The sequence below is a fragment of the Colletotrichum destructivum genome, chromosome 5 (genome assembly GCF_034447905.1).
Source record: "Colletotrichum destructivum chromosome 5, complete sequence".
Lineage (NCBI taxonomy): Eukaryota > Fungi > Ascomycota > Sordariomycetes > Glomerellales > Glomerellaceae > Colletotrichum > Colletotrichum destructivum.
Window position 1 is genome coordinate 3,990,643 of NC_085900.1, and position 13,611 is coordinate 4,004,253.

Here is a 13,611-nt window from a genome sequence, read left to right on the forward strand (position 1 = left end):
ATGACTCCATAACTCCATTATCACAGCCGCTGCTCGCCTCTTAGATGTTGGTCTTCGCGACGAAAGCTCTCACCTCCCACGCCCACGTCCATTGCTGAAACCGCGAGCGAATGAGGGACCGGGGTGGTGCCGCCGCTGTGCGTGGGGAGACCACTGTGGCATCTTGCCTCCTAGGAGAAAGAGAAAGCAGTCTTCATGTCCCGTCTCCGTCCCCGCCCCCCGACGCCTCGATACTCTCATACATCACAACACACCCCTGATAACAGATAAGCCCGAGCTTATTTGATTTCGACCGCGTCTGATTGGGCAAGCCACTGCCGGTATCAGTGCCTACCTAACCTACCTCATCATGTTGGTGTATACGGACGGCGACCTTGGGCTACCCAAGGAGATATGGGAGATACACATTTTACAACACATGTTCTAGATTGGCGTTCCAGTGACTGACCACAGAGACCCACAGAGCCAATGTCCCGCCGCCGTGGCGAAATCTGCTTCTTGTCTCTTCTCGTCTGATTGTATCTGATACTGTCAGGCATGTGTACCAGGCATGTGCACACAATGCCAGGCATGGAGGTCACAGACCTCTCTCCCCACACCCATCAGACCACGGGTAGGGAATCGCATTAGCAATCGGAACTCGGCTCGTGGCGCGTTGCCAGCACGGTAGCACCACAACGGCCCGCAAAGTCAGAGTGCAAACTCAGTCATCACATCACACATCACTTGACGGGTCGGACCAGTGCAACCGGCACAGCCGAGGGGGGTCCGGACACCCGGGCGGGCAGGGAGCGCAACTAGAACTTCCATCTGTCGGCAATGTCGACTTTTGTGGGAAAAAAGGGAGGGAGGGAAGGATAGAGAGCCTAGATAGAGTTTTGTTTTATGGTTATGGGTGTCCATTTGTTTCGAACACGGCCAGCCTAGGGTATCACCGGGCCTACTGTACAGTACATATCATTATACTCCCCCTCTCTCTTTTGTTATTACACAGACGGCACACCGTCATTTTACGTCGTCTCCCCCTTCGTATCTCAGTCGACGTCGTTACGGGCCCGCCTCACGCCAAAAAAGTAGTTACCGACCTTCTCGCTGCCCTGGACCTCCCTCCACCCCAGCCCCGGCACGTAGACGACGCCGACAACACGCGGCGTCTCCCACCCGGCGCCCGCGAACATGGCCCGGAGCTCGTCGGCGTCGATGTACTTGCGCCAGTCGTGCGTCCCCTTGGGCACGATGCCCAGCAGGTCCTCGGCGATGAGGTTCGTCGTGAGCCAGCTCACCCAGGTGCGCGCGATGGTGCTGCCGACGAGCCACCCGCCGGGGCGCACAAAGGGCTCGCACCGCGCGAGGAACTCGGCCGGCGACGATACGTGCTCGACGACCTCGAACACGGAGACGACGTCGTACTGGTCCGCCGCCGCCGCCGGCACCGGCAGCGTCTCGATCGTCGCGGCCTTGTACTCCAGCTTCCCCCGCAGTGCCGGGTCCCGGCGCGCGTGGCCCTTTGCGATGGCGAGGACGCCGGGGGTCGGGTCGATGGCGGTGACGGCGGTCGTGTCGGGGAGGCGGGCGGCGCTCTCGGCGAAGATGCCGCCGCCGCAGCCGACGTCGAGGAAGCGCGCGGGCGTCGAGGGTGCGTCCGGCTGGCTGGCAAGGCAGTCGCGGATGAAGGCGTGGCGCAGCGGGTTCATAAGGTGCAGCAAGCGCGAGGAGCCGTGGGGGTCCCACCAGTCGGCGGCGAGGGCGTTAAAGTGCTCGACCTCGTCGGGCGAGACGGAGGAGAAGGTCGAGTGACACGCCGCAGCGGCCGCGGCCGGTCGGAGCAGCGGTGTCGCAGCAGCCGCGCGGAACGCATGTCGGGCGGCGAGTGGAGCTGTTAAAGTGGTTGTCCGCCTCAGCGCGCGCAACAAAGCGGCTGTCGCCGGGCGAGAAGATGACATGGCGGATGTGTCGTGGAGTGGCCGGAGGAAGGATGAGTGGGTGAGCAGTTGAGGATGCGAAATCGTGAGAAGTTGCTGACAAAGCAAAAATGGTGACACGACCTTTTTTTATTTTTTATTTTCCCTTCCGCAAGGGGATAATCGATGGGGTGAGTAGACGACGATGATGTTTGGAGAAATTGGAGATTCTGCGGCCGCCTCGGCACTGAATTTCCCACTCCGCCCCTGTGGATAGACTCTGTCTGGGCTGCACCTCTCACCTATCTGCAGGCGCGGGATTCTCTCAGCGATGCATGCTGTCCTCCACCAACCGTCCACGATGCTGAGCAAACCTTGGGCTCGAATCTTCCTTGCAGCAGTAGGAACCATACAATCAGGCCCCCCCTGTTCTCTTACGTCGTTATACGGCGCAGTATCCGTAGCCACCAAGAATTGTCCCCAAACCTCCCCCCCCCCCCCCCCAAAAAAAAAAGGTCGAAGAAAAAAGAACCGAGGAGTGGGCGTGCGCATTACGGGGCCGCGCGGGAGTCTTTGTCAGCGTCAGTAATATGGCTAGGTACTCTAGAGTCTGGACTCACGAGCATGTGCTCTGAGCCCGCATGCGGCTTAAGTAATCCACGCTCGTCCGCTCGCATCAAGTTACGCCGATTGGCATCTGAAAGGTGCTTCTTCCCACGCCACCTGTCGTGCAGCCGCGTGGGCGGAACTCGCCAGCTGCCTGCAGTGGGCAGCCCATGCCGTCAGCCGCCTCAAAAAATGAAATAAATAAAAAAGCCCGACCGCCGACCGAAAAGTCGAGAATGCGACCCCGCGCAGGCCCGAAAGTCCTCGGTGCCGTCGGCGCAGTTTGGCGCCAGGTCGGCTAGACTTGGCGCCTGTAGCCAGGGTCCAGACGCACCACGACCACATGGATGACAGTTGCACACTAATCAGCCGCCCTGTCTGTCAAAGTGGTGTAGCGTGTCCCGTAGCCGGGTGCGCAGAAGGAGGGACGGGGGGGGGAAAAAGAGAACACATGAGTCAACCAACAACAGGGGGGGGGACCGAGCGATCCTCGGGATCTTTCTAGTCCTTGGGTTGACGACATTTGTCAATATATGGTGGCCGACGCAGCGAGCTCGGCACAGGTTCAATTAAACAGACAAAGGCCTGCTTTGTGACCACAGCATCTGAACCCGATTGATCGATATCTCGTACCCGAAACCAGACCATCTCAATCCCAATCCTAATTCCAATTCCAATTCCAATCTCAATCACGGATCCAGCCCACGAGAAAAGAAGGAGAAACCCCCCCCCCGATCCATCTGCCGCCATCGCTCGTGTTGCCCCTCACCTCTCTCGCGTGACGGAACCCCTCCTCACTACCTGGGCGCAGCATCCAGTAATCGCAAGATTCTGAGGGAAAAAGCCAAAGAAGGCGCAAAGGGGAAAGAAAACAAGACGACGAGACCACCGAATTTTGTCCGTCAAAACCCCAACTTTGCACCTAATTTTTTTTCCCTTTCCCTCTCCTCCCCTCCGTTGCGCGCGGGGACCGACCGTTCCTTGCGCCATCTCATCCAAATCCGACCCGAACAGCCCCTCCCTCTCACTACCCCCCCCCTCGGTGTTCCTCCGTCACCACTTTCGCCGACGGACCTCGAACCTCAACTTCAACCTCAACCTCACCACCTCCGTCGACCTTTCCACTCCATCCGCACTCTCTCCCGCGTCTCGCTCGCTCTCTCCCTCCTCGCCCTCCCGTCCCAACCACCGTCACCACTAGCCACCAGCCATGCCTTCCTCCACAATAGACCAGTCCAAGTTCGACTCCATCCCGGACGCCATTGAGGCATTCCGTAAGTTCTCCTCGAAAACCCCGAACCTCTCGCTCGCGCGACACTCACAACCCCTCCAAATTCCCCTTCCCCCCTTTCCCCCCTTTCATCCCTCCCCTGCGCACGAACAAGCTGCTGACTCTTCCTCCCTTTCCTCCCCACCTCCAGGCAAAGGCGAGTTCCTCGTCGTCCTCGACGACCCCTCGCGCGAGAACGAAGCCGACCTCATCATCGCCGCCGACGCCCTGACGACGGGCCAGATGGCCTTCATGATCCGCCACTCCTCCGGCTACGTCTGCGCGCCCCTCGCCCCCGAACTCCTCGACCGCCTCCGCCTGCCCCTCATGGTCTCCTCCAACGAGGACCCCCGCGGCACCGCCTACGCCGTCTCCGTCGACGCCGCAGACCCCCTCGTCACCACCGGCATCTCCGCACACGACCGCGCCCTCACCTGCCGCGTCCTCGCCGACCCGGCCTCCCGCCCCGACCACTTCCGCAGGCCTGGCCACGTCCTGCCCCTCCGCGCCCGCCCCGGCGGCGTCCGCGAACGGCCCGGACACACCGAGGCAGCCGTCGACTTTTGCAGGCTCGCCGGCAAGCCCGAGGCCGCCGCCATCTGCGAGCTCGTCGACGACGGCAACCCCGTCGAGGGCGCCGCCGTCCACGACGACGCCGGCATGATGCGCGGCGAGCAGTGCGTTGACTTCGCGAAGCGCTTCGGCCTCAAGGTCTGCACCATCGCCGATCTCGTCGCCTACCTCGAGAAGACGGAGGGCAAGCTGGCCGTCAACGGTTCGTCGTGACGCACCCGTGGAGAGAGAGAGAGAGAGAGAGAGAGAGAGAGAGAGAGAGAATCTGTACGGCGTGAGAGTGTGTGACTGAGTGAGTGTGATCGGGCGACTCTGGAGAGGACGTGGTCAGGTTTGCTGCGCGCACGCGTGGCACACGGCGGGGAAGCAGGTCAGTCGGGAGACCGCCTCGGCTCACCGAAACCGAGCGAGCCGCCGAGTAGCAACATGATGGGGAGGGGCCGGTTCGGTGTGGGTTGGGAAGCGTAAAACGACATCGAATGTCAGTATATACATACTTATATCCATGGATATCGATCGAACGCGGGTCAGTCAAAAAGAAAAGAAGAGTCTTCGGCGCTTGGGTCTTTTTCTTTTTCGGCATCAACTACCAACAGCAAAATAATGAGAAAAACGGCTTTTTCTTGACAAATCTCCCCCCCCCCTTCCCTCCGCGTCTCGGAAAGATCGTGTGTCTCGTCCCTTTTCTCATTCGTTGTTCAATCTTGAGCCCCCTGTCGAATTCGTGTCGGTTGAACAACACGAACGATGGGCCATTAAAACGTATCCCGTCTCCCATCCTAATGCGGTATGCAGAATACAGACGCTCTCTGCCCGAGATGTGCAATTCATTTCAAGAAAAAAGCCGATAGCGAATATTCGTCCCCCGTGCTCGTCATTCTTGGCTGGAATTCAACCTTTCTCAACAGCCCCGAACGCTCTCATCATGATTCACGCCCCGACTCACGCACTACTTACTGCTTCCTCTCATCCTCCTTGATCCATTCGCCTAGGTCGCCCTCGATGTCGTATGTCGAGTTCGCCACCTGGCCACCCGCGTCGCGGTCCCAGCCCCACGTCTCGGCGTACTCGGGGTCCAGCTCGCCGCGCAGCATCTGGCCAACGTACTTGCCGATGACCGGGAAGAACTTCCAGGCGTGGAAGGAGCCGCCGGTCGCGATGAAGAGGTTCTTGCATCGGGGGTGGTGGGTGATGAGGAAGTCGTGCCGGGGCGTCGTCGTGTCCCTGGTGCGGTGTTAGTCGGTCCAGAGTCAAGATTCCTGGGGTTCAATCAACGGCGCCACCGCCATCATCAATATTCTCCGCCGTTGGCAGCACTCACCAGCAGATCCGGTATTTTTCAATTACCCTGTTCTTCATCTCGTCTCCGTACAGACCTCTGAGGGTTTTGTAAGCCCTATTCTTCAAATGACGAGGGATGTGCTCCTCGGCGGTCCACTCGGTGAGGTGGCTATCCGAAGGTGCTAGAGACATGACGGTGCCAGAGGGGACATGAAGCTGCTTGTGTGTGAAGGCCATGTCACAGTTGAACTTAAGCGTGCCGTCCGCAGTCATCGACATGGACTCGCCTGTGTTCTGGTCAGTGTCCCGTCTCCCAACGGAGGCTGACGTTGCGTGCGTACCTTTGACCGAGGACAGGCAGTTCTTGAGCACCGGGATGCCCTCGAACCTCTTCCTCTGTTCCCCGTGGGCCTTGATGGTAAAGCTTACGGCACCGGTGGCCACCAGCCTGTGAGCAGCGTGGAGTTCCTTCCGCTCAGGAGCGCTCTCGGCGAGCAGGGCAGAGGTGCGAGCACCCGTGCAGAGCACGACGGTGCCGTTCAGGACGCCACCGCCTTTTTCCAGTCTGACGCCCGTGCAGTCGCCATTGTTGTCGAACAACAAGGTACCGACCTCGCCGACGACAAGCTTCGCGCCGGCATTTATGACGTGTTGGCGGACAGTTTCGAGGGAGTCGGCGGCGTCAACCCAGCCGCAGCGGGGGTTGTACCTCACCCGATCGAGCCCCTGAAAGTCGGCCGTGCCAAAGCCAGGCCATTTGGCCTGCACGTCGTCGGATTTCAACCAGCTGGCGCCGGAGTTGTGCCCGAGGTGGTGATGAGTGGCCAGGGCCTTGTCGTTGTGTCCGCCGGGGTCCGCACGAAGTACGCCGACCTCGTGGTAGAAGCTCTTGAAGAGAGCGTCCGTTCTCCAGTTATCCATGGCTTCGATGGCCAAGGGTGCGTATAGCAGGTTTGGGTAGTCATCTCTCAGGATCTTGGAGATGTCGTGGGAGGCTGCCTTGGGGTTGGAGAGTTCGGTTGGGTCAACAAGGACGACGGTACTGTCAGGTTTGCTTTTCAACAGCCAGAGGACTGTCGACAAGCCAAAAACGCCGCCACCGACGACGATAATGGATTTGTGTCTGGTGCTTCCGTGTTCGTGAGTAGTAAAGGGATGAGGCCTAGCCATTGTGTGTGTCGCTTTGATACTTCTTTGTCTGTCTCCGTCTCGGTATCTGTTCCTGTTCCTGTAGTTTCTGCTTCCGTCTATGCGAGCGAGCGAGTTCTGAATTACCAAGAAGAACCTCACATCGCAGAGGGGGTTAAGATTCGAGTCTTTTATAGACGAACATTGCCATCTTGAAAACCGGACCGGGGTAGACTCTCCTGCCGTCAGACAATGTCAAGTAAGCACGCATCCAAGGTCCTCACGTTGTATCATTCCCCTTTTGCCCAAATCCGTCGACTCGCATCGAGATGTCTACCTGGATACCCGTCATTCGGCCCAGGGAAGCCGAAAGCAATAGCATCCATCTCTCTCAGGCTTCTTGCTGTCAGTCTGATTGGGGCTGGTCTGGCTCCTGAACCCTTGACAACCATGAGTCTGCGACTGCGGCGAGAGGAGGACCCTGTTCTGCACGTGCGACGGGATTGGGAAACTAGGACTTGTAAACGATGGAGCACGTCGCTTGGCGTGGTGGTGGTAAGGCGTGCCCTGCACACGGCATCAGCCCAAGTGTACACGCCTCTATCCTTCTCTCTCTCCGGCAGGCAAACGCTAGCACAGGAGAGAAGTCCCGGAGCAGTCGGTCCACCTCGTCGTTCTAGGGGATAGTAAGCGGCATGGAGGTGAGCATTCGAGCGGCTCTCGGGATATCCGCGAGAATCGATCTGCAATCTGGCAAAAGAGATTGGGTAGACATTTCGAGATGGAGGGTCATCGACTGAGGTACGCTCACTCACTACTTTGGAGAGTGCGATATGACAGGTCAGGGCGCACCTTAGCTTAGAAGGGGACGCGGGGGGGGGGGGGGGGGGGGGGGGGGCGTGTGATGTACAGCACTTATCTGGGCGAGCTGATGATCGTTGGGTTGGTTGGAGACGAGGAGCGGATCCGTGGCTGCGGGTCTTCGCATGCAAGTAGATACACTAGAAGCTTTAGGTACGCACAACTAGTCGAAGCGCATGTCGTTGTAGGTCATTGAACATGGACTCACAACACATTCACCAACCCACCCACCCGGGCCTGGGACGGACTCCTCCCCGGGGGCGCAACCCACCCGCGGAGATCCCAAAGGTTGCCCGCCCTACACGGCCGCTGCTTCGGGTGTGCTGCCTCGCCGTAGCTCGCCGTGGATACCTGTTTTTGAATAGGTTTAGCCAGCCCTGCCGGGCTTGTTGATTGGTTCGGTCGTGCCTCCTTCGAACCCGACTACAGTCCCTCGACTTCAGAAACGGGTCTCGGCTCCCGTTGGAAACAACCTTTGACCCACAAGCTTCAATTAGCGTTCTTTCCTCCGTGAGACTATTCGCATGTTCGTATCGAGCACACTCACCAACACCCGCAAAAATGGGGACTTTGGTTGGAGATGGAACAACACGCAGTCGATTCCTATTCCACATAGGACCGGCCCTAGTATTTAACAGCGCGAATGCACTTGGCCCGAGTGAGCCAAGCCTTGTACATGTCCACCAAGACCAGTGGAAACAAATCGAGTGCTTTCCGGCCTTCATAATTGGTGCCCACTGGGTGTCTGCCTACCTAACTGACTACTTGCTTAGATCGCTTACTTGTTCGAATAGCTATTGCTTACTTTGCTCGCTCTATTTACTTACAGACACTATACCTGGGCGTTATGAAGACCGACGCCTTTTTCGAGAGTAGGAAAGAAAGAAAGAGAGAGGGGGGGGTTGCGATAACAGCCTCTCGACTCGCGACTCGCGACTCGCAGTCGACAACATCATCTTTCATCTCTTTCGGCCCCATGCTCCTCTACGGACCAGTCTGTCTCTTTCCCCTTCCGTTGTTTTCGTTCGACATGGCTCTTGCGTCGATCTTGTCGTCTACTTCCTCTCCAACAATCCCCCCCTCCCTCCTCAACATGCGCCCTGCTTCCAGCTTGCTTCTGCAATGCGGCCATCAAGACGCCGCACCGCACTGCAAAGCCACGCCAATATGCTATCGCTCGCCTCGGCCTCTTACACAACTAGTCGATACGAGGAAATATATACCCGCGAAACTCGCCTCCGTCACCCGCACCCCTGCTGACGGGGATCTCCTCTTGTCAGCATGACCGTTCGAAGAATATATCCCCGATCCCAAAGCCTGTCTGCCTTTTCCGTATCACTGCCCATACCTCGCCCACCCTGTCCACGTTAGTGCCTCAGGACGTCCGTTCGTTCATACCCTCCCCAAATTGCCCTCTTGCTTGGCCCCGGTTGTCGGCCTTGACGTCACCGCTCTCGTCGCATTCTAGATTGACATGGGCATACCGTCTTTCCGAGACAACCGTCTCATGCAACGCTGTTGGAAGCGATGACAACCAGTGGCCAATCGCTTCAGAAGTAGTAATGACCTCTTCTGCGGAAACAATACCTTGCTCTCGAGGAATGAGGGGGATGGAGGAGAATGAATTACTTGCCTGGTCTTGTATCTATCTGCCCACGAGGTCTGGTTACACCAGGTACCGCTGTGGCCTGTACGGCAGGAAATATTATGACAGGCAGCCCCCCTCCCCCCTTTCCCTCTACTGTGGCTGCAGGTCCAGGGCATCCATCGACACAGGTTGAGTAGGTGCTACGCTGACGCCCGCTGGAGTTCCATGCGTGAATGTCCGCCCTACTGGCTTGCGTCCTGGGACTTTGGCTAATCATCCGAAGCTTTAAGCATATCATGCTTCTTGTTACAATAGAGACTATGTACTGCTTTAGGTGTTATGCATGTTGAATAAATCATGTTTCTATTGCTTCTTTTGAAGTCACATGTACCTAGGCGACCTTGAGAAGAACTACATTAGCTATACATCTTAGCAAAAAACTTTACAACAGGGTAGCTAGGCTGCTGCGTATTGATTCCGTTTTTACCAGGTTCCCGTTCGGCATTCCAGCCGCTGCGCTGAAGGACATGGTATGGCTGGCCATCCTTCCATGGCGCCTGCATGAGATTGCTCGTGTCCCACTTGCAGGTCTGCTGGCTTGCGGTATTTGGCCCTCGTCTACCGCCAGCTGACAGTACATGTAGGTGCATGGGTCACCAGTTGGAAGTGTTTCCTCTCGGCCTCTGAATGTGTTGACGCTCATTGAGGCTTCGGTGCCGAGGAAGATGTGATGCAATGATCCTTGGTTGCTTAACGGAGTTCGTTATTTGATGACCGACTTTTGTGGGTACGATACTTCGTACGCCATGTTTGTAAGCCTTTCTTTTCCTGCTTCGGCTGCAAGTCTTTGGACCTATCAGCCGAGCCAATGGCCATGCCTCATGTTTCTCATCTACATCCAATCCATTCATCCTGTCACCTCATTTGAGGTGGGTATAACATGCAAATCTCAACCTTGAAAACTCCGCTGCTGACCTATGTCAACATGGGGATACTGATACAATATACCAACCCAACGCCTCGGAACGGCTGTCCGGTGTGAACCGACGCGAACGAAAAATAAAAGCTTGCTTGAAATCAATCAATGGAGTGGCGCAAGAGTAAGATATGTGCCCCGCGTCTCGACAAAGGTCCGAGTCGCCATTCCATCCTTTACCTTAGACGCCGAGTTGCCTTCGAGGCCCGGGTAAAGGTAAAGGCTGGTCGTGCTTCACATTTGCCTGGTGTCGAACCAACTGATCTTTCCTTGCAAACCCATCCTTGTTAGGACACCCGGGAAGCATGCACTTGTGAGGTTTAGAGTGCTTCTGTAAGTGTTGCCTGTCGTCCGGGTTAGCCTCAAGTATCAATATGTAGCCTAGGTTGCCATTACCTGTACATGCAGTTGCGGTAGAAGATCTTGGGTCCACCCTTGTGATCTTGACCTCCTTTTTGACACGTTTGCCAATGGGGACATATGTAATGACCCTTTCCTCTGTGCCTCAAGGAATCCATGTCTACATTGGTACCTGTCCTTATGCCGTCCACGCTACCGTCACCCATCGTTGTGTCGTCATCGTCGTCTTCGTCATCATCGCCGGCATCTTCATTGCCGCCGCCGTCGTCGTCTTGGGGGGAAGCGGGGGTGGTTGACCGACGATACCGGTCAGACTGGCGGTATGTGTGCGAACCATCTGAAAGGGATGTCTGTGAGCCGACTGCGGAAAACACCGCCCCGGATGACGATGCTGAATAGGAAAATGATGACCTGGAACTCGATTCTGAGAAGAATGCGTGCTGATTGAGCTCTAGAGGGCGTTTCTCTTGGACAGGAGAAGCGCACTCTCTGATATCCTTCAGGGTGGCTGCGTTAGCATCGACCGCCTCCTTCATACCCCTAGTCCAATGTCAGCAATCCGCGAACCCCTACATCGCCAGTCTGAACGAACCTGAGCATTTTGCGTTTCCTGGTGTGGAACTCGAGGATTCCCATGTCGTTGAATCCATTAGCGCGGTATGCCTGATTGACGATGGTGTGGCCTGTCGAGTTCAAGCGTTCTTCGTCCAGGAGCTCGTCCGTAAAGTTCTTATACAAGACTTCAGTGATGTGGATGAGGACATTGCCAAAGTATGCTAGCGCGCCTTCCTTGGGGTTTTGCTTCGGCAGTGTCTTCTCGCAGTCGGCGTATGCTTTGCTAAGTATCTTGCGGACCTCGGTCTCCTGGTTGATGGATCCCTCGGGGTTGAGAAGCGAGTTGATGTTAAAAGACATGACGAACAACAGAGTAATTCGCACGCATTACAGCCGTAGTTTGCAATCTTTGGGTGTCTCAAAAACGCGTCGCGAGGTGTTTGAAGAAGCAACAGCAACAGGAGCAGCAGGTCGGATGGGTTGACCGAGTCGAGAGCGAGATGGGAGTCGGAAAAGCAGCTGCTTCAAGGACAAATGTCAAGGCGGTCCAAGTGGGTCGTTGAAAGGAAAGCAGAAGTTGTGATGTTGGTGGAAACCAGACCCAGGCACGCCTACAGAGAGACAAGAGGCCAAAAGACGAAGAGCAGTGTTGGCGCCGGCGAAGCGAGAAACGTGGTAAAGGCAAGAAAGATTCAGGTCACAACTCAGTAAAAGTTGTAGGGTTTGGGCAAGGGGGGGACTGGGAGATGGAGACAGGTGGAGAGGGAGGGCGTCGAGTTGGAGCGGACGCGGGAGGGAAAAGAGAAAAGAGATAAGACTTCAGAATACACGAGGAACAGTGTGATCAGGCAGAGTGAGAGAGGGAGAGGGGGCAGCCAAGGTAGGTAGGGTCGGGTCGGGTCAGGTATCCTTAGCGAGAGTCTGACGGAGACTGGCAAGAGACACGAGGGAATGGGGTAGGGCCCCCGGGGACAGCGGACACCCAGGTGTACGGTGCACCTAGTGTAAGACTAAAACGAGGGGGGGTAACGGGGGACCAGCGACTCGACGGGGGTTAACGAATAGAACGACGTGCGGGTGTTAGTGTTGGTGTTGTGGGCTCGGGCAAGTTGTGAGAGAGAAAAGGGACATGAGGGGAGAGCGAGAAAATGCGACAACGACAGACTGAGAGACATGAGGAGTTGTAAGTCGCAGGAGATGGAGATGCAGATGCAGACGCAGATGCAGATGCAGTCTCAGGCGTAGCGGCAGTCCCTTGCCTCTTTACGCCCGTATTGAGTGATTAGGCAAAGCCGAGTAATCAGGAGAGACAGTAGACTCGGGAGAGACTGAGAGGGGGGATTTGAGATAAGGAGGGAGGAAAGACCGAGCTGGGCGGCTGGGAAGGGGGGGAGGGGGGCGGAGAGAGCAAGCTGCCAGCCAGTCAGGCATGATGAGGCAACGATGGCGGTTGGCACTGCATGTTCCATTTCCTGCGCATAGACCTACCTAGGGCGGCGGCGGGCAGGCCAATGGATGGTTGAGTGATAGCCTGGTGTGAATGGGTGAGCAAAGCGAGTGGAAGCAGAGAGCCAGAAGAGGGAATAGAAATGGGGCATGTGCCAGGAAGAAGCAAGTGTGCGGCTTGAGGAGCAGGGCAGGCCGGGGGTCCAGAACATGGCCGATTTCTACGACGGAGCGTGGACGCAAAAGCCATGAAGTGAGGTGAGTGAGAGGTGGAGGGGGTGGTAAGGGGACGGAAGATGGAGGGGAGGGGGGTAGAAGAAGATGGAGGGGAGGGGTCGTGATGGGTCACAGACACCGTTTACCGGGACCCGCAAGGCAGGATCCAGTGGACCGTGGAGGCAAACTGGGCAGGAAACTAAGAAGGCGTGGGAGACAAGGGTAAGGAAGGCAAGGTAATGAATGCGGGCAGCTTGCGGGGCCGCGGCCAGCAGCGCTGAAGGCCAAGCTACCGAAGGGAAGGCAACAAGCGGTGTCGGGAGGCGCTGCGGCGTACGTGAGAGGGGAAAGCCACCGCAGCATGAGAACCCGGGCCTGGTGTGGAAATGGGACCCGAATCGGAGACGGAATTGACGGTTGGTATGGGACGGCTGAGACATGCTGTTGGTGCTGGTGTTGGTATTGGTGTGGTATTGGGGATCGTGATCGTGATGGTGGTCGTGAATGGTGGTGGGGGTATCATGGGCAGCAGGCTAGGAAGCGTTGCCGTTGGGTCATCATTTTAATGACTTTTCGATCACCAAAAACCGTCGGCAAAGAGTGAGCCTCGCCCGGGGATCAGCGAGGTAATGGAGGTAAAGGGTGGAGGGCGGTACACGGAGATCCGTATTCGTGTCTGTCCACCAACCTACCTAATCATCGTACTGACAGGGCAAAACAGGAACGAACGGGTTTGCTTGTTTGTTTAGCCCCGTCCTTCCCTTGATGGAAAGCCCGGGTACTGCTGCAGACGAATGCGAGCCAAGCGAGGCATGTAAAGAGAGGAAAGGGGGGAGAGCGAGAAACCTTC

The 13,611-nt window shown here is 57.0% G+C and overlaps 5 protein-coding genes across 5 annotated transcripts; 1 reads left to right on the forward strand and 4 right to left on the reverse strand.

The window, feature by feature from the left end:
• Window positions 1–41: 41 nt before the first annotated feature.
• CDEST_08754 (Putative ubiquinone biosynthesis O-methyltransferase) lies at window positions 42–2,085 on the reverse strand. The gene has a single exon (XM_062924913.1). It carries the CDS (start codon window positions 1,941–1,943, stop codon window positions 1,035–1,037), a length of 909 nt encoding a protein of 302 aa, XP_062780964.1. The 5' UTR covers window positions 1,944–2,085; the 3' UTR covers window positions 42–1,034.
• A 331-nt stretch (window positions 2,086–2,416) lies between these two features.
• On the reverse strand, window positions 2,417–2,934 carry CDEST_08755 (uncharacterized protein). Its single transcript, XM_062924914.1, has 2 exons — window positions 2,522–2,934; window positions 2,417–2,472 (listed from the first exon to the last, which is right to left on the reverse strand). Exon 1 carries the CDS (start codon window positions 2,850–2,852, stop codon window positions 2,583–2,585), a length of 270 nt encoding a protein of 89 aa, XP_062780965.1. The 5' UTR covers window positions 2,853–2,934; the 3' UTR covers window positions 2,417–2,472; window positions 2,522–2,582.
• CDEST_08756 (Putative 3,4-dihydroxy-2-butanone 4-phosphate synthase, RibB) lies at window positions 2,934–4,997 on the forward strand. Its single transcript, XM_062924915.1, has 2 exons — window positions 2,934–3,781; window positions 3,929–4,997. Exons 1-2 carry the CDS (start codon window positions 3,718–3,720, stop codon window positions 4,561–4,563), a joined length of 699 nt encoding a protein of 232 aa, XP_062780966.1. The 5' UTR covers window positions 2,934–3,717; the 3' UTR covers window positions 4,564–4,997.
• Window positions 4,574–7,611, reverse strand: CDEST_08757 (Putative FAD dependent oxidoreductase, FAD/NAD(P)-binding domain superfamily, MTOX family). Its single transcript, XM_062924916.1, has 3 exons — window positions 5,973–7,611; window positions 5,672–5,918; window positions 4,574–5,574 (listed from the first exon to the last, which is right to left on the reverse strand). Exons 1-3 carry the CDS (start codon window positions 6,799–6,801, stop codon window positions 5,304–5,306), a joined length of 1,347 nt encoding a protein of 448 aa, XP_062780967.1. The 5' UTR covers window positions 6,802–7,611; the 3' UTR covers window positions 4,574–5,303.
• Window positions 7,612–9,467: 1,856 nt separating this feature from the next.
• Window positions 9,468–13,316, reverse strand: CDEST_08758 (uncharacterized protein). Its single transcript, XM_062924917.1, has 3 exons — window positions 11,137–13,316; window positions 10,581–11,084; window positions 9,468–10,528 (listed from the first exon to the last, which is right to left on the reverse strand). Exons 1-3 carry the CDS (start codon window positions 11,457–11,459, stop codon window positions 10,366–10,368), a joined length of 990 nt encoding a protein of 329 aa, XP_062780968.1. The 5' UTR covers window positions 11,460–13,316; the 3' UTR covers window positions 9,468–10,365.
• Between the last annotated feature and the right edge of the window lie 295 nt (window positions 13,317–13,611).

What these genes read in the sequence shown, in the direction of transcription:
- CDEST_08754 (XM_062924913.1), bottom strand. Translation starts at nt 1,943, where the DNA reads ATGTCATCTTCTCGCCCGGCGACAGCCGCTTTGTTGCGCGCGCTGAGG.
- CDEST_08755 (XM_062924914.1), bottom strand. Translation starts at nt 2,852, where the DNA reads ATGTGGTCGTGGTGCGTCTGGACCCTGGCTACAGGCGCCAAGTCTAGC.
- CDEST_08756 (XM_062924915.1), top strand. Translation starts at nt 3,718, where the DNA reads ATGCCTTCCTCCACAATAGACCAGTCCAAGTTCGACTCCATCCCGGAC. An exon ending in GGACGCCATTGAGGCATTCC is followed by an intron (nt 3,782 to 3,928) that starts GTAAGTTCTCCT and finishes CCCCACCTCCAG; the next exon opens with GCAAAGGCGAGTTCCTCGTC.
- CDEST_08757 (XM_062924916.1), bottom strand. Translation starts at nt 6,801, where the DNA reads ATGGCTAGGCCTCATCCCTTTACTACTCACGAACACGGAAGCACCAGA. An exon ending in CTGCCTGTCCTCGGTCAAAG is followed by an intron (nt 5,919 to 5,972) that starts GTACGCACGCAA and finishes ACCAGAACACAG; the next exon opens with GCGAGTCCATGTCGATGACT. An exon ending in GAAAAATACCGGATCTGCTG is followed by an intron (nt 5,575 to 5,671) that starts GTGAGTGCTGCC and finishes ACACCGCACCAG; the next exon opens with GGACACGACGACGCCCCGGC.
- CDEST_08758 (XM_062924917.1), bottom strand. Translation starts at nt 11,459, where the DNA reads ATGTCTTTTAACATCAACTCGCTTCTCAACCCCGAGGGATCCATCAAC. An exon ending in AGGAAACGCAAAATGCTCAG is followed by an intron (nt 11,085 to 11,136) that starts GTTCGTTCAGAC and finishes ACATTGGACTAG; the next exon opens with GGGTATGAAGGAGGCGGTCG. An exon ending in TACCGCAACTGCATGTACAG is followed by an intron (nt 10,529 to 10,580) that starts GTAATGGCAACC and finishes CCCGGACGACAG; the next exon opens with GCAACACTTACAGAAGCACT.